This window comes from Colias philodice, chromosome 14 (genome assembly GCF_061535455.1).
Source record: "Colias philodice isolate Cphi_HAF_F1 chromosome 14, ilColPhil1 Martin Lab GWU primary, whole genome shotgun sequence".
NCBI classification, from domain to species: Eukaryota; Metazoa; Arthropoda; class Insecta; order Lepidoptera; family Pieridae; genus Colias; species Colias philodice.
Window position 1 is genome coordinate 8,419,127 of NC_143099.1, and position 19,993 is coordinate 8,439,119.

Genomic DNA, 19,993 nt, shown 5'->3' on the forward strand with positions numbered 1-19,993 from the left:
ATATAATAAAAAAAGAATTATCGAAATCGGTTCAGCCGTTCTCGAGTTATGCGCTTGCCAACACATTTTGCGATTCATTTTTATATATAAGAAGAAGATAGTAATACACAGTGATCATAAAATGAAATTGATTTATTAAACTAAACATCGATATTAGCTACAAAATACACATACATTTATGTTGTATATGACAATGTTTATCTTCTGCAAAAATATTAACTTCTAATTTTAACAACATAAAATAATGAATAACTAGAACCACTTTATTTTTATCTATTATTGTTTACATTATCCATTCTATGCACATCTGGCAATCTCGTTATTTTTGGAATTCTGTTAGGAATTTGAATTTTCATGGGACATAAAAATAACAACATTGCTAGGAAATATAAAAACTATTTATCTTATATAATATACATATTATATCTGTTTAATAACACAGGAGTGTTATAGACCTATGCACATTCACTATATTAAGATATCTTATAATATTATTCAGAATAAAAAGTACATATTATTATCATGGACGTATAAAAAAAGACGGACGCCATATTACGAACAAACAACGTGAAGCCACCATAGTAAGCTAGCGATCGTGTAAAGACAATAAACACGCACACACTCTCACCATAGTAAGCTAGTCGACCGCCATTACGTCGTGAACTACCGACTGATTAACTGCGTCACTGTTTCACAAAAAATATTTAAAATGCCGTCTTGCGTGGTTAAATAGTGTCGCAACAGTACAATTTTAAATAACAAAACACAAGGGATTACATTCCACAGGGAAGCAAGTTATTTCTTTTATGTTTTAATGACAAAATTATTACGGCAAAATTTATAGAAAAAAATACAGCCGCCATTGTCATCAGGACAGCTGTTGCCATGGCAACATGGCACACACACATGGATGTTTCGCCGCCATTACTAGGCTTCACTCAATGTTTAGGCGATATACCGTCCGTCTTTTTTTATACGTCCATGATTATTATAATGAAAAATTTGAAATAGGTACGTAGAAAAATTCAAAATTTTAGCTTCTAAAATTGACTACAGATAAATGGATTTTCTCCTAGCTAACTAACTCATGCTACGCCCTCATTGTCATCAATTCTCACAACCATTTCAATAAATTTTATTTACGGTATCGTTGTTATTTCTTGTGTTAATAATATTCTTCAGTAGAAACCCTGTAGATTTAGGCCTCCAACAATTTAAGTATTTGCTAGAACTTTTAATTTGGGATTGTTTGCAAGGGGAAAAAGTTTCGTTATAAACAAGACCTTTTTTCGCGTATTTATTTAAACGAAACACATTTTATTTTATATTTTAGAGGAAGCTTTTCACCAATACTCTATGGAGGGTAATTTAATTTTTGCTGTTCACTTAGTTAGTGGACCCAAAAAATTCTGTACATGGCAAATAATCATCCTAATGTGGTTTGTAGATTTTAGGTGAATGCCCTATGCATACGTCATAAAAAAAGCGTGTGTGCCGAGCACACGTATCAGAAATGAAGCTTATTTGGCAAGATTCAAAGATACCAAAATCCTGGCATTACTCCATTATGTGACGGTATTGCCAATTCCACTTCAATAAGATTTTTTTCGTATGGAAATAATAAATTTAGAAAATTACGATAAATTTCAGAAATTCAAAAATTTAATTTTAATTTCAAATTTCACTTAATATCTTTATAACATGGAGGTATTGGTTTATAAGGAATATTAAACAAGTGTTTGGCCTTCAAAATGCATTTCTCAGTAACAATCAATTTCTTTCACTAGATCTTAAATTATATGGGAATATGTTACTATAAATAATATAATAACATAGTGCGTCGCTAAATTATAAACAAAAGTTTAATTTATAATATGTGAAGTCCTAAGATTCTTGTTCATTGTTGGACTTAAAAATATTAAAATAAGTGTGACTATATTTCACTATATTTACAATATCAACTGAATTAATAACTTGTTGATCGCTTTTACGACAAACTATCTAGAATAATCCAGAAAATTCGTCCATCCACAAGCATATTGAGTTTAAGATTTAGTTTATAGAAGTCAAATGGTTTATAAAATGATAATTTTTAAGGAATAGAAAAAAAAATCAAACACGAGGCGCAATTAGAAGAAATACGATTGCTCAGGCGGGACGAGTGACCGAGAGAAGCCAGTTATGGTATGGCAAAAAAACGCGGTTTCGAATCCCGCCTCGTGATCGAATTGTTCCTATTCTTAAAAAAAATTCTCAGCATAGTGAGTGATGATAAATGATAATGATTAATGTTCTTAGTATAAATCTTAACTATATTTTATATATATGTCAAAGAATTAAAAAAACGAGAACAATTACTAGGTACAATTAATTTGTACAATTACTTTAATAAAATTTTTAAGAGAATTTTCTTAATTCGCAATAAAATACATTTATACTAAACACAGCCCTCTGGAAGGACTACATCGATTGCACTTACATTACGTCATAAATACTTAGTCGTATAAGGGCTGATTTTTCAATCCTTGGTTAAAACTTATTCGTCGAATAATGTATAAAACTACCATTTTAAAAACGTATCCTAATTGCCCGTATTTGACAGTTTACGTGACATTTTAATATTATCGTGTAATACTTTATTCGACGGATAAGTTTTATCCAAGCATTGAAAAATCGGCCCTTAGTCTTTTTACCGTCAAACATGGCCGGCACGATTTAAAGTCACGATTAAAAACCAAATAAAGTCATCGGCACCTTATTTAACAATAAGGAACCCGTGTACGCTAGCTAGGAACTTATCAAAGTTGTCTTGAAATCTAATTTTATGGGTTCTAAGTCCGTCGAAGAGGACGCCATTAGTTAAAATGCCGAAGGCTTCTTCCAATCTTGGGACATTCCCTGGATCGTTGGCTGCAAATGCATCTATGAGTTGTCTGGCCAAACCTTCTAGTAAGGCTGGTTTGACACAAGTTAGCGCGTATATCGCGGCTCCGGCTGCTGGTATCGAATCCGGGGGTATTTCCATTTTAATTATGAGCATTAGGAGTAATTCTGCTAGAGAAAGAAGTGATACGGCGTAAGGGTTGTCTGCGCCAAGCGTGCGCACTTTGTTCGCAATGCCGACTATTGTGTCGCAGCAGAGTGTGGAAACGTCACAGGACACTGCGGTTAAGCCTACGCGTAGGGCTGTCACCACCATGTTGAAGTCTTCTACTGGTAGACTTGTTAGCTGGAAATAAAAGTTTTTGAGGTGAGTATTGTGTGGATACAATTTGAGTTTCAACAGTGGATAGTTTCTGAAAAATATTTACTTAAAAGAAGTGTAATATGACGATCCTGAAAAAGTTATTTCGCAAGAACGTCGTACGCACATTGGTAATGCAAAATTCTGAATTAATCACCCGATGAATTACTGACGAATTTTTTTTTTTTTATGTTAGTTCCAACAAAAGAGCAGGCGACTCACTTTCTGGAAGTTCGTCGCCGCCCATGAGCGTTCGCACTGTCGGAGACTTTACGAACGTTTTGCTGGCCTTTCAGATAAATGGACGTATTTTAGCGACTCCTGAAGCAGTAGCGGCTATTGCAGCAGCACCAGGTATAGCAAGTAGCGTCACGAGCGGCAGCAGCAGGCGCGGCTCTCACCTGCACAGTGGTGTCGAGGTCGCGCAGCATGCGGTAGGCGTGGTGCGCGAGGGCGGGCAGCGCCAGCAGCGGCGGCGTCACGAGCGGCAGCAGCAGGCGCAGGCCGCGCGCGCACGTGTCGCCGACGCCGCGCTCGGCGCCGCTGCGCGCGATGCTGCAGATCAGCTCCATCAGCGCGCAAATATCCTATGACACAAGATTTTTTATACTATATTACTATTAGAACGATCGAAGCGCGAGTAAAACGTGGCTATGGGAATCCCACGATGTCGCCTGCCCGCGTACCCCACGCCAAACCAGATTCGCCACATACGCTGCCCAGTAACAGACTCAAACATAATTTATGATGATGAGTGAAATAGATAATGGTGTTCAAACTTATTTGTCGAATGACGTATTCTAACTACTGTCTACTAACTACCATTCCAAAAATGTATTCGAATTCCATCTTTTATTTTACAGGTGGCATTTTTATATCATTTGTTGGACGGATAAGTTTTAACCACAGAACAGTAAAAACAAATAGAAGTGTGATGTGGGCGTGGCCCACGTGTCACTAGTAAGATAAGATCACCTAACTTGCTCTCAGTTGTGCGCAGAAAAATATTCGAGTCGGTTGTCAGCTGTCAAACCTTTTTTCCATATTTATTCATTAATAATTAGGACGTGTTGTTTTGTATTAGAGTGCAAAAATGATAGCAGACGAAATAATATCAGCAATGGAGGCATTTCATACCATCGGTAAGTCTTATTTTTATTTATTTTACATATATTTGTCAAAATTGTATACAAATATCTAGTCAAAATGAACCTTAACCCATAAGAAATTAGTACTACATATAAGAGCGTATACGCACTATGCGGGTAGCCGCATTGCGGGTAGCCGTCCGGCTGACCGCAAGCACAATTATGTTGTACGTAATATTAATTTCTATGCGCACTGTGCGGTCTGCGGCCGCATCGCAGTGCGCATAGAAATGAATATTACGTACATAATTGTGCTTGCGGTCAGCCGGACGGCTACCCGCAATGCGGCTACCCGCATAGTGCGTATACGCTCTTATAGATTGCACAGCAAACAAGACTTTCAGGAATATTATTGTAATAAAGAAACGAATGTCGGTTTAGTGATGCTTGTGGCGCATATCGACAGTATCAATACTTTAAAAAAGACAAAATTCATAAATATTAAATTTTATTTTATTTTTCCTTAGCTTTAATTTGTCCAATTTATTTATAGATATCCCAAAGAGGCTAATTTAAAAGAGAAATGGATAAATGCAACGTGACAAGTTAACTGGATGCCGAACAGCACTAAGCAGTCTAACAAAGGCCACCGATACATCAAACCTACGGCAGTTCCAAGATTTAAAATAATGCATATTTTCTGTTTGTATTTTGTAAAAATAGATTTATACTATTCTATTCCGTTTTTTATTTAAAAATAATAATATGAAAAGACGTACTTAGTAGTAATAAACATACTCCAAAATGTGACACATTATACTATACTCATATAATAGAAAGAAAAAAAAAATGCACAATAAAATATTTATTTGTGAATTATCAATAACAAGGCTGACATCCCTTAGGGCATAGCATCAGGTTAATATCAAGTTAATGTCATTAATGTGGAGTGACACAAATTTCAACCTTATCTCTATAATAATATGCTGAGGTTCAAAGTTATATCTATCGAAAACTAACGCCCTCTGTTGTGGAATAGCTGAATGTTTTCGAATTTGGAATTTCTGAGCAATGAGAAACATAACAGCTAATATACCTAGGGATGTTATACTAAAATAAACCGTATCATGGTGCGTTAGGGTACATATTGAAATGCTGAATTTATAACCTAAGTCAGTTTTTACTCAAATTAAGCTGTCCAATCAAAGGCATAGTTCACTTGTAGTGTACTGTATAACTATCGGTTTAAATGTGTGGGTTTGGCGACACTAGTTTTCATACTAATTATGACATTTTTCTATTTGTTTTTACTGTTCTAATGATACCAAATACCAATATAATAAATTCGACTTGAAGGACCAAAAATTTTCAAGATCCCTTGGTGGCAAGATTTCGAATTTTATGAAAATTTCGAATGAGACACGAATAAAATTGGTTGTGACTGCACGCTCTCTGTGTCGAATTGTCTCTCTGCTATTACATACCCTTCTTGGTTTTGTTTTTAAAGGTGAATTTTTCGATGAAATGATTATTTACACAGGTAGGATAACAGTAGGGAAAGTGAAAATGAAGGAGAACATAATGAAAGTTCCGATGTATTTACAATACCTGATTCTGATTGTTTTTATTTTTATTTTTTGTAATTGTAATAATATTGTGGAATGATCAGTACTGTAAATAATTTTGAACTGTGATTTTCATGATTAGATTTCTACGATTTAAATGTTAAATGTTTGAAAACCATATATTTTACAATATAAACCTTGTGTTATTTTAACCTTCTTTTCTTCCAACATTACACCAGCTTCAGGAAGATACTTTAAAAGTATTACAAAATTTTCCAAGTTAATCAATCCAACAAGGATATGTTCGCAAGCGTAGGGTTATCCTCGCTATTTACTTACGAGGAATTATCGAAACGAAATCGTAACTTACAAATCAATATTAACCCATTGAGCCCCGAACGGCCCGATCGGTCCACGACACAATACATTTTCTATTGTGTCTGTGATTCCGGGGCCTGAGTTATTAATCTCTTTTAGTTTAGCACAAAACACATTATTTTACTAAATTATACATAAAGAAAATTGCCACACAGTGACGAAGATTTCTATGCGCATGATCACTTTTGGAGTACTGTACCTATAATTTTATTCACCTACAAATTTTTTCTCTACCTATCGCGTGGGCTATCACGCTGTTAGGGTTGATACCTAATATGTACTCATGTATGAACCTATTTAGGCATTAACTATTAATATTATTGCAATTGTAGGTAAGCTCTAAAAAAATTATAATATTTCAAACCTAGTATAATTATGCGACTCGCGCGCGACCGTTATGATATCACACATACAAAAGAAAAAGCAAATGCAAAACACGCACACATACACATACCAAAGAAAAAGCAAATGCAAAACACGCACACATACACATCCATCCTCACAAAATTTCGCATTTATAATATTAGTAGGATAGGATAGGAAGTAGGATAGGATAGTAGGAAAGTAGGAAGTAGAATAGGATTATAATCTATGGTACCAAGTTAACATAATTTATTTGAATGTAAACAAAACACGATATAGGAAAAAAAAGACGTGTGTCACTCGGGGACTGCCGCGGTAAAGCTATTGCATGCTATGCCTTCAAGCCACACCTCCGTGCCCGTCGGAGTGTGGAGCGTGAGGTTTTTCGTTACGGAATTTCTGGATTCGGTCCCCGCGCTCAAGGCCCGCGATAGAAGCTATGCAATAGTTTAAAAACAATGTACATACCTCATACGCCTCTTCCTCAGCATCTTGTGGGATAGTTGATATTTTCCCTGAATTCCATCGCATGTACACTTCAAATGTTGTATTGCAGATCTCAAGAAATCTAAAAGGAACAAGATAAAAATCAATTAAAAAAATGCCGAGCACACGTGTCAGAAGTGAAACTTTTTTGGAAAAATTCAAAGATATCGTCACCTTACTCCATGACGTAACGGTATTGAGATCACCTTGAAATTTTACTCTCAACGTCCTTATAGAAGTTTCACTTCAAAAAACTTACTTTAAATATTAGTAATAACTTACTTATTAACATTCTGTTGTTGCACAGAGTGTAACATTCTCTTCGCGCTTTTGGCAAGGAGATTGAGAGCGGGCAACACTACACCCGGATAGTTGTGGTATTTAAACAAAATTCCCGGTATTTTGTCCAACGCACCGATTAACATGAGGAATTGTTCGTCAACTGTCCCAACCTAAAATGATTTTATTTTTCGTAATTACGATTTAAAAATAATATAGTGAAGTATCAATTGTTCTTGTCATAAACAATTTTTTATCAAAATAATAAATAATTTATGGACAAAATTTAAACAAAAATTAAAAAAAAGTTTAAGGATTAGGTTCTCATTTTTACGAAATTCTGAGTTTAAATTTAATGTTACTTTGACACATTTATTTTATCTATATTTTATGCATAGAATTCATAAATATTTCAGCAAATTATACATACTTCATGTACACCTTCAGTGACGCCAATAAAACAATCGAGGGTATCTGCTAACATGTTGCGAACGGGTTCCGTATCCGATTGCATGTTCAAAATATTCTGCAGTTTGTCCGTCAATGCGACTGTACTTGCTAATAGCCTGTTTCGCACTTCACCTAAAAATATAACATAAAAATTTACGTCAAAAAATTATTTTTTTGATCATAAAAGGTATATGACATCGATTTTGTTCAGCATCGTATCTATATACGATCATACGTTGCACATGTTCTAGTTATGAAAAAAAAATTGAATTTTTTATGTCTAAAGTGTAAAATTTGTTCCCTGAAATCAGCTTAAATACTAAAGTTCTAACTTTAAAAACGGTAGCTATTATGTTAAAGCTACCTTCAGAATACGTAGCGGCAATAGCAAAAGCTCTATGTAGCTCTCTTCGTATATCTCCCGGCAAGTTACTGCCAGACGCTTCCCAGGCGACTAGAGACAAAAATTCTTCACAACTTGCTAATGGACTTTCCCTGAAAAGTAATACTACTGTTTGAATTGAAGAATTCCTGTATCATCAAAAAAAATGATTGCACATAAATATTTTTATGATAAGCGGATGGATGCGTGATTGTTTATTAGTGTTTGTGCAATACTCTGTATTTGTGTTTGTGCATGTTTTTGCATGTTATTTCCACAGGCTTCCGAACGCTGAGCGCGGACGTGTTTGTATGAGTATGTCTATGAGTGTATGCCCGCGTCGACCCGTGTGTAATCAAATATCGAAAAGCATGTGTCTGTGTATTACCGTGGGTTGTGCACGTACGTATTCAGCAGATGTGTGCGGGTGTGTATGTACAGGGTACACGTGTGTGCGCTCACTTGCGGTGGCTGTGCGCGACCGTGGCCAGCAGCTGCGTGGCGTGCGTGGCGGCGACGGGCTGCGCGGCGAGGTGGCGCAGCAGATGTGTGCGGGTGTGTATGTACAGGGTACACGTGTGTGCGCTCACTTGCGGTGGCTGTGCGCGAGCGTGGCCAGCAGCTGCGTGGCGTGCGTGGCGGCGACGGGCTGCGCGGCGAGGTGGCGCAGCACGGCGGCGGCGCGGCGCGCGGCCCGCCGCACCGCCCACGCGCCGCCCATAGAGCCCGCGCCGAACGCGCTCTCTAGCACCTGCAATGTATATTTCAATGTATATTTATTGCTTACTAGCTTCCGCCCACGACTTTGTACGTGCATCCCCGTTTTTCCCCGTTCCCGCAAGAATTTCGGGAAATCCTTTGTTAGCGGATGCCTACGTCCTAACATCTACCTGCATGCTAAATTTCAGCCCGATACGTCCAATAGTTTGGGCTGTGCGTTGATAGATCACTATTTCAGTCACCTTTGAGTTTAATATACAGGGTGTCCCAGAACTCAACGTTAAGCCAAAACGGGGCGACAGGATTGATTGTAACCATCATGAGAAAAATCTGAAAAAAAATCTAGCCCATGCATTTTGAAAATTATGGGCATTTAAGAAAAACCTAAAAATTTGGTCAACCTGTAACTATTTTTCGGTTATTGTGGTGAATTTTTATTATTTTTGTTCATTTAAACTTTGGAACCGTAAGAGCGTATACGCACTATGCGGGTAGCCGCATTGCGGGTAGCCGTCCGGCTGACCGCAAGCACAATTATGTACGGAATATTCATTTCTATGCGCACTGTGCGGTCTGCGGTAGCCGCATCGCAGTGCGCATAGAAATGAATATTACGTACATAATTGTGCTTGCGGTCAGCCGGACGGCTACCCGCAATGCGGCTACCCGCATAGTGCGTATACGCTCTTACCCTATCGCTCACTCATGGCAAACATGTCCACTATCCATCTCTCTCATCATTTTGCCGTAAAACTAAGAACCTACCAAGAGTTTGTGCGAATTAAAAACATTTTAAATGAATAAAATGGGTTAGCAAAAATCGGGCTACTTGAGGTTTTTATTTTTTCATTCATTTTTTTTAGTATGAAACTAACAAGTGTTGCACTATTTTACATTCCTGATTAAATGCGCCAACTTTTAATGGCACTTGCCAAGGCACTCTAGTACATTTTTTTTAAAGGAGGGGCCGTCAAAGTCGACAAATTTTGAAAATTTTAAATTCATAGTTTAACAAATAGTCTTCAATTCAAGGAAACTTGGGGCAATTGTGTCATTATTTTTGACTGTGTTTCTAGAAATGTTATTTAGGGTTACGGTTTCAAAGTTTAAATGAACAAAAATACTAAAAATTCACCACAATAACCGAAAAATAGTTACAGGTTGACCAAATTTTTAGGTTTTTCTTAAATGCCCATAATTTTCAAAATGCATGGGCTAGATTTGTTTTCAGATTTTTCTCATGATGGTTACAATCAATCCTGTTGCCCCGTTTTGGCTTGACGTTGAGTTCTGGGACACCCTGTATATAGACTAGCTGTTGCATGCGCCGATGACAAATAAATAAAAAAAATGAAACTATAGGTCTGTTTATGTATTTTTATTGTATATTTCATTTATGTAGTTGACCGCCTCCTTGGTACAGGGGTTGACGCGTGAGCGTAGCACCGAGGGGTCCTGGGTTCGATTCCCGGTGGAAAGGAGAAAAAAAGATGTCTTGGTCTGGTAGGACACAGAAGGCTGATCACCTACTTGTCCCTAAAGAAAATCGATCAGTGAAACAGATGTATAATGCATCTGCCCCTTACCCCACTTGGGGACATGGGACTTATTTATGTAAAAAATCTTCCTATGAGAATGGGATGTTTCCTCGCGATACAAAGTAGTGTTTCATAATATCAGTCCCTAAACTTCTAACTATTATCATCAAGCACAAAATTCAAGCTTCACTTAAAACTCATGAAATTATTGAATTGCCATTGGTCTTTGACAAGTGCACAAAGTTCAAAATAAATATTTCTGCTTTACATTTGGTCAGAACTGAGCCTAAAGGAGTTGATTAGTTACAAACATACAGGTTAAGCTAATCACATTTTTATATCGCTACAATATGAATTATATTGAATAAACAAAATAAACTTATGGAAGCCCTTGTCTAAGTTCAAATAGTCAATATTCGTAATAATGATGACGTCGAATAGTTTACCTCAGAATATTGTGACGATTGCTGCATCAAATATGAATTAGCCCAAATTTTCAAGAGCCATGACAATGTTGCAGACAGTTCTGGACTGAATACAGATCCCAGGCCCGCTTCTAACGCCACACACTCGTATGCACTAATTCTAAGTATTTCGCCGACTAACCTGAAAATTTGTTTGAATTTTTTTATTTTAACAACCAATTAACAACTAACAATGATATAGAGTTTTTGTATAGATGGCAAATAATATCTCAATGAAATGAAATGAAATGATATGGCGGAAAAAAAAATATTTGGACATGTACCTCTATTATTTATCGATATTTATAAAAGTGCCTTAGCTACAACTTAAGAGTTTCACAAAATCATCAAATCAGATTTTTTTTTTACAAAAAAATGTTTTAAATCAACATACTTAAGTACAGAATCGACATTTTCCGTATTGTTGCTTTCCCCAACTAAATACCGTAGCGAGGCATCCACATTGGCATTTTCCGACATACTAAACTGTACTATCTCTTGTGGAATCAGTACTGTTTCACCTTCCACACAATCTACTGCTATGAAATGACCTTAAAAAATAATAAATTATTTAAAATTACATTAGAATTAATTTAAACAAAATAAATTTTTGTTCTGAAAATAGATGGAAATACATTATCTTGATTCAATCGGGGGGATATTGCAAATCTTCAAATTTTTTATAAGCTCTATTTCATATTATCATTTTTTCAAAATTAGTACAAAATAAATATTTTTTTTTTCGGAAATAATTTTTTTGTTGCAATGTAAAATTCTTTTTCCATAATATTTTTTGTGTTGCATTTAAAGATAGCCAAAATTTAATTTTCAAATCTCACCAGTTATCATGAGAATCCAATGGAGATCTTCAAATAAAGTGACTAGTTGTTCTCCTCCGCTAACTGGTAATTTCCCCATATACATCAATTGTAGCTGAGATTCAAGCCTGAGATAAAATCATTTTTTTTTAATACTTTGCAAGTTCTTAAAGAAAGCTTTTTTCAACATTTCCTTGTGAGGAGATACAATTCAATGTTATGATATTCACTAATATTATGTTTATCTTATGTACATACAAAAAACTTATTTTCCTAGCGTGGCGGCTTATTAAAATTATTTATTTATTTATTTTATTTATTTGTCAGAATTGTGGTAATATACAAGGTCACATAATTCAATTAATAAGATAGTCCACACAATTCGCCAGACAATTGGCATACAAATTTTTCACGATTACATTGCAGATTATATAAACATACATAGTTACATTCAATAACATTAAAATTAACAGGTTTTTATTAATTATGTAATCACGCTTTAAAAAATTCATTTAAAGAATAGAAACATTTTTCCACTAACCATATTTTCAATTTTCTATTCATTAAATTTTTTGGCATTTCACGTAGTTCTTTAGGAATGTGATTAAATACCTTTATGCACATCACACTAGCATTGTTTTGAAAGAGCTTAGATCTACAATTTGGCATCAATAGGCGAGTAGGATCCCTAAAACCCAATTGTGAATTGTTTTTGGTTGATTTGAAGAGTTCACTGTGCTTTTTTACAAACATACATATTTCCAATATATACAAACCAGTAAGTGTTAAGAGACGTTTTTCTTTGAATTGAGGTCTGCAAGAATCAAGAGGACCAATATTACACAAAGCTCTTATACACTTTTTTTGTGCTAGAAATACGTTGGAAACATTGGTAGAGTTACCCCAAAATATAATCCCATACCTTAAAACTGAGGTAACGTAGCTGTGATATGCAGTTAGTGCAGCATTAAAAGTTACAGTTTTTCTCAACCTCCTTAACGCAAAGACAAACCTGTTCACTCCATCGCTTCACAGTGTGCCTTCCAATTACAATTTTCGTCTATGTTTAATCCGAGAAATTTCATTGATTTCACCCGCTCCAACGCTCCACCACAGTGCGCAAGAGTTAGGGGTTTATTCTTAGTATTGTAATTGGAGAATTGTATATATTTAGTCTTCGTCATGTTTAGCAGATAAATTATTATTTTTAAACCATGTCAAGATTATATTTAAATTGTTGTCAATTATCATATTATAATTAGAATCAATTACTTTACGGTCGTCAGGGAAAATTATAGAAATGTCATCAGCAAATAATACGCAATTGTAGTCAATAATGTCAGGTAAATCATTTAAATATATCAAAAATAATAAAGGTCCCATTAAACTGCCTTGGGGGACACCGTATCTATTAAATAAAAAAGGTGAGTTGTAAGTCGTCATTTCTAGCTTTTCATTGATTCCATTAATTACAACCATCTGTTGTCTCTGACTAAGGTAGCTTTGAATCCAATCTAATGCAGGACCTCTAATACCAAATCTCTCACATTTATGTATTAAAATTTTATGATCTACACAATCAAAAGCCTTTGTCATGTCGAAAAATATTGACGTAACAGGAATCTTTTGATTAATGCATCTAGTAACTTCATCTATCAAATAAAAAGTTGCCAATGTAGTCGATTTATTGGCTTGAAATCCTGTCTGTTCTTTCTTTAAAACTTTAAATTTAACTAAAAACTCCATTATTCTGACGAACATAGCTTTTTCAATTATCTTTGAGAAAATTGATATTAGTGTAATAGGACGATAATTTTGTATGTCAGTTTTTATTCCTCTTTTGAATAAAGGCTTTATGACTGATAATTTTAAAGATTCTGGAAATACGCCTTGCGTGAAAGATTGATTAATTAGGTGAGCCATCACATGACATAAGTTATGTTTACATTCTTTAAGAATTTTTGTAGATATAGAATCATAGCCTACTGCCTGAGTATTTCTAAGAGAATTAATGATCTTAATTACTTCTTGGCTTGTGCATGGACTGAGAAATATAGTACTGCTACTTGCATTTATTTTGTATTTATAATGTTGTTCGTCGTTCTTAATAATGTTAGTATTTGTCATATTTATAAAAGACTTATTAAATATATCAGCAATCTGGAATGGATTTGTTATATTAATGTCATTATATGTTATTATGTCAATACAATTATTATTTGTTATATTATATGTCCCTTTATTTTTTATTACATTCCATGTTGCTTTCGTTTTATTTTTAGAATTTACTATATATTTATTGTTTATAAGTCTTTTAGAACAGTCGATACAAGATTTCAATATTTTATTATATCTTTTGTATTTTATCTTTGTTTCAGCAGAATTCGATTTGTAATATAGAAATCTTAGTTGTCTTTTTTTAGTAGAAGCTATTCTAATACCTTTAGACGCCCACTTCATGTGACCCGTATTGTTGGTAATCTTTTTTTTTAAAACTGGAAAGCAGAGATTGTACAGCAAACAAAATAATTCATGAAAAACTGTGAATGCTTCATTTGCATTTAACTCATTAGTTACATTGTACCAGCTAAGCGATTTTAAATGCATATTAAATTTATCAATATTCTCTTTACTGTAATCCCTCAGTGTCATAAAACAGTATTTTGGTTTTTTTATAACATTTTTCGGGAGTCTTACCAGTTGACACGTTTCATGATCAGATAAGAAAAGTTTCAGTATTTTTCCTTCTGCTTTTGGAATGTTAGTGGCTATAATATCCAAGCATGCTTGTTTGCGGGTAGGTTGAGTGATAGTTATGTCTATATTAAAGTTACTTAATAAGTTTTTAAACAGTTTTGATATCTGATTTTCCTTCAGAATATCTATATTAAAGTCCCCGGTTAAAATAATATTTTTATTTTTATATGTGGTTACTTTATGGAGAATAAGTTCTAACTTTTCGAGAAATACTAGTACATTTGAGTTTGGAGTTCTGTAAATACAAATAATGAGACAATTTAATGCACCTACCTCAACAGCACAGCATTCAAACACTTTTTCTTTTGAGTAGTCGTCGCAAAAATCGAGAACTTTACAATCAATTGATTTATCCAATAATATACAGCTACCCCCTCTCCTCTCATTTGGTCTGCAAAATGCTGAAACTAATTTAAATTTACCTAGCCTGAGATTATCTTCCTCTCCTCTTTTTATAAAAGTTTCGGTGAGACAAATTACACTTACATCTACTTCCATTTCTGCCAAACACAACTCAAGCCCTTCAATCTTATTTAATATTCCCGCAATGTTTTGATGCAAAAGGTATTTAGCTTCACACGATTTAGGTTCGAAAAAAATCTAAATTTACAATAGAATTTTCTGTATTACACGTTTGAGTAGCTTTATCACAATTAATGTTTATGCATAGTAATGATTTATCAATTTGGGTAGACATTTCTTTAAAATAATTAATTTTCAAGTTCGTGTTACATGTTTGTATTTTATTTTTAGATTTAAGATTATTCAACCAATTCTTGCCAACTAAGAATTCATTACGGTAATGCAAGAAATTTATTTCTGTATTAATCTTGTAACAGATTCTATCCAGATAGTTATACTGAAAGGTATTAGTATTACAATTCTCATACGCATTCAAAAATATACATTTTGGATAGCGTTGACACATTTGTTTTAAATAATTGTTAATTAAGATTTCATTTAAATAGGGATTTTTTATAGTGTCCGACCGAAACTGGTTTCCAGGCCGAAACCGAAACCGAAACCGAATGTTCGGCCGTGGATTCAGTTTCGGCCGAAACCGAAACCGAAACCGAAACTCACGTGGTCAAGTATGAAATTTCTAAAAATACTGAACTTTGGTGCATTTTACCTATTATTTTGCCTTAATTAGGGCATAAAATGAAAACAAAGTATATTAAATTTGTTGTAATTATTTATTTAATATAAAATAAAAAAATAATATTTTTAAAATATTAATAGTTAATAACAATTTTTATTTTTATTATTTTTTCAAATTAAGTTCTCAGTAAAATCAGTCATCTAAATCAAATCAGTAGGTCATTGTTACTGTTACTTTAAATACTAAGTATTGGTATTTTGAGATCTTTCTCTTTATTAAAGAGTCTTTAATACTTTGGATTGGTATTTGTACTTGGAATAATAATCTGCAGTCTCTATTATATAATATTATATACTATAATAATCACCTCATATATAAAAATTATAATTACTATTACACCCAGTTCCAATCTCAACATAGATAATCAAAAATTGTTTCCACCAGCGTGGGTCAACCAACGCTTTGACAGCGTCCGTCAAAGCGTTGCCGAGGAAAGCGAAGGCGTGAACGTGTGTGAACTAAGTTCACTGAACTTGCGAAATAAGTTTCGGTTTCGGCAAAAGTTTCGGCCGATTCTGGCCGAAACCGAAACTGCGGCCGAAACTTAATTTTTGGCCGAAACTCAGCCGAAACCGAAACCGAAACCGAACCTTCGGTCGGACACTAATTTTTTACAACATACAATATGATTATATTTGCGTTTTTTAAGTACCGAAGAATAGAAGCGGTCTCAGATATAAAATCAAGTGGATTTTTATCATGTTCACCTAAACTTAGTATAAAATAGTCTGAAGCATCCGGTTCTATCTTGTAGCACGATTCCACTATATTATCTGTGCTGGCGAAAGGTTTTGTAATAGATGATATTTGATACTTTGAAGATAGGTCATACTTGGATGCATGGAGACGAGACGCCAATCCTACACATTGTTGGCCGCCAAATATAAAAAGGCGATCTTTTTTAGTAGCTTTCAGTTCATGTTTTTTATTTTTAGAACAAAAATTAGATTTCTCCAGCACTGGCGGATTTTTCTTAGGACTGTTTATGTTCATTTCATTATATTCTGTATCAAAATCAATCCGACGTTTAATTTTTAAGATGTTAAGTGACGAAAAATGTTTAATTTTTTTATTACTTTTTGGTTCCGTGTATATTTTGTTAAAAATTAATAGTTTCTTTTCTAATTCCATTATTTTCTTTTTTAAACTATTATTTTCTAGTATAAGTTGGTCAATTTCATTATTAGCACTGTCTAATAAACTTTGTAATGTGTTCATTTTTTCTTTTAGCTCGTCGAATTCGCAATTCATGGTAGACAGATCCGGTAAACTTTTTAAGTTAAACTTTTTAATAAGGAATGAGCAGTAGATAATGTGTCAAAATAACATCTATAAGATATACAATAAAAAATTAAGTGTACTTAATTCTTTAGGTTCATGGCATTCAAATGCATTAAAAATTATCAAAAAATTTGCATTTTCTAATTTCTTAAAAATTTTCCACTTTATAATTTATTGAAAAAAAATTCTTTTTATTTCTAAGTGTGAAAAAATATTACCTCTTGCTCCTATCAGTCAACAACGTGTACAGCACATGACAGCAATGTGCGGGCGCCTTCCGCGCTATAGCACCTATAGTGAGTAACACATTGCTGTGCAATTGCCGCTCGTCCTCTTGTACATCATCCTTTATGTCCTCTGAACAACCGTCGCTACTTTCGGCACCTCTGATTTCCAATAAAATAATAAAATATTAGAAAGAAAGAAAAATATTTATTTCAAGGTTCCATTAAAAAAGAACGTGTTTGCCGAGCACATGTTTCAGAAGTGAAACCTTTTTGGCAATAATATACCAAAATGGTGGCCTTACTCCATGAAGTAACGGTATTGCCATGACGCGACCTTGAAATTTTAATCTCAACGCACCTAAAGAAATTTATAAAAATTAATAATACAAATCAATTGTACATTTGCAACTTTGGTTTATCTCCTTACAAACTTATTAAAATAATTTATAATGCATAAACTATTTATATACCTTGTCCCATCAGGAGGTGCCAGCCTGCACTGTAGATATGTATTAAATATTTCTATACAAGGGTTCATGAGAGCTTCATTTGAAAAGCCATCAGTATCATGAACTAGAGAGCTCCAAGTATGAAGAAATTTGTTTAACGCCTCTCTCCAAACTGTATCTTCATTTATCTTAAACAGATAAGTAATGTTTTTATTTAAAATCAAATTCATACAATGGTTTAGATGTATTGCTATAAAAAATGAAAATAAAAATTTCCTAAAATTATTAATCCAATGATTTATTCAAATCTCATTAAGAAAATCTAAAGTAATTCAAATTGAATTTACTTTAATCATAAACCTATCAGAAGAAATTTTGAATATAATTTCATTGTTACGAAGTTGTAAATACTTACACCTTCCTCAATAACAGACCCTCTGATGCAATGACAGGTATATGTTGTTAAATTTTGCAGAAAAGTTGGTGGCGATGCAGCTATCATTGGAGGTGTGAAAAACTGTACAAGCCGTCTATAAATATCTGCTATTCCAAGCATTTCCCTATCAGCTGGTTGAATAAAAGCCAGCATCCTCATAAAGTTGTTAACATAATTCTCTAAGTACTGCTCTTTCAGATTATTAGCAGACACAACAACACCACTTAAACTAGCCAATTGTACTAGACAAGTGAGAGATGGATTTGCTAAATCTGGATTCTGCCTTACATGCAAATGAATCTCAAAGAATAGAGCTATTAATTCTGGTTTCATTATTGTGTCCCTCCAATTTAGACTAAGACGCAATGCGGGAGCACTGTCACTCTCATATATAGCTTCAAATGCACCAATCAATCTCTTTGAAAGTAACGGTGATACATGACTCCAGCATAATATAGATTCAACAATAGTCAACAGTTGTTTTGTCAACACTGCTTGATCCCCTTCTGGCCGAACACCAGAATGTACAATTTGTTCCAAAACTCCAACAATAAATCTAAATATTCTCTTCAGATCTGTCGCCTCAAATGACTTTTTAAGCCAAAAGTGTACTTCCCAAGTTAAGCCTACATCAGCTGACTTAACTGTTATGGCATATTCTTGCATTAAAGCCTGAATCAATGCACATGCTAATTTTTGTTGGCCTATTGGAGACCCTAATATAATTTTCTCCAACTCATCAAGCAATGCTTTTCTTTCTCTGCCTGAATCATTTATACTGCCTCTTTTGATAATCACTGCAATCGTCTAAAAACATAAATTAACAAACTATATGCGTTATTTATATTTATTGAAGATTTTAAAAATAATCAATTCAGTAAAGACACAATTTATGACACAAAATAAATTAAATTTTACCTGCAACAACTTTTCTTTTAGGAATGGTGGTGTATCTTTTCTTAATAAATAGTTGAGTAAATATTCTCGAAGCGAAGTAATATCGTTTTCACTAAGTAAATTCCATTCTCTAATTAGTGCAGATTTTATTAATCCTGCAGCTTCAAATAAAACATAGTCAGAAGTGGACTTTTCTAAAAGTTCCCTACACAATTGATATGGATTTTTTGTACTCCGAAACTCCAGAAATACGCTTTCAGCCTGATGTCTTTGCTCTGAACTGACTAAATTCGGTGGTGCCTGTGTAACAATATAAAATATGTAAACAAAAAATAAATGTCTATATACCACAACAACAACAAGTTACTAGCTTAGCTTACTAGTTACTACAGACAGAATGAGATAATTTTTACCATTAGCATTTGAGCTGCTGCTTCCAAAGTTTGAATAGCTGTATTATCCATGGTGTTTATGTTGAAGAGTGAATTGACATGTAACTAAAATTATGAATGAATTTTATATCTGCTCTTATGGCAACCGCATACTCAGGAAATACTATAAACTTTAGTTTGTAGTTGTTTTATTCCAATCACGATTAATGATTTATCGCGCCGGTAATTCTAAAATTCGCATCAACATTTGCAAGATAATTGTTCACTTTTGACCACCTTTTGACTTTCATTTTCCAAAATTTGACATATGTCACAACTCACGAAGATTATGTTTTTAATATTGGATTGCTGGTTCTGGATACAAGCATTTTTTAATTTTGTAAATCAAGATGTTTGGCCAATTAAATTCCAGTTTATTAAGTATATTATAGCGTCCTTCTAGCGACACATTTATATTGTGTAAAAGGGACTTCTCCGAACATTATTTCCTACTTTCTAGTTTCTGCTATGAATCTATATGATAGCATTTTTTTATATGAATGTATACTTTAGATCGAAACTAGCTAACTTGGTAAACTCTACTCTTATCATTTAGGGCTATGAAAGAGTAGTTGGCC

At 34.0% G+C, this 19,993-nt stretch overlaps 2 protein-coding genes across 2 annotated transcripts; both read right to left on the bottom strand.

Moving 5' to 3' along the window:
* Nucleotides 1–100: 100 nt before the first annotated feature.
* Nucleotides 101–19,667, bottom strand: LOC149482963 (exportin-4-like). Its single transcript, XM_089703050.1, has 15 exons — nt 19,398–19,667; nt 19,006–19,284; nt 18,067–18,894; nt 17,673–17,839; nt 17,194–17,361; nt 11,797–11,903; nt 11,352–11,508; nt 10,940–11,099; nt 8,826–8,986; nt 8,218–8,348; nt 7,834–7,985; nt 7,407–7,576; nt 7,107–7,206; nt 3,646–3,831; nt 101–3,229 (listed from the first exon to the last, which is right to left on the bottom strand). The coding sequence occupies exons 1-15, from the start codon at nt 19,446–19,448 to the stop codon at nt 2,756–2,758; spliced, it is 3,291 nt and encodes a 1,096-aa protein (XP_089559176.1). The 5' UTR covers nt 19,449–19,667; the 3' UTR covers nt 101–2,755.
* LOC149482964 (uncharacterized) lies at nt 16,006–16,969 on the bottom strand (the record flags this gene model as incomplete). Its single annotated transcript, XM_089703019.1, has 1 exon — nt 16,006–16,969. A coding segment is annotated over one exon (672 nt), but the record flags the coding sequence as incomplete, so codon positions are not given.
* Nucleotides 19,668–19,993: the final 326 nt, after the last annotated feature.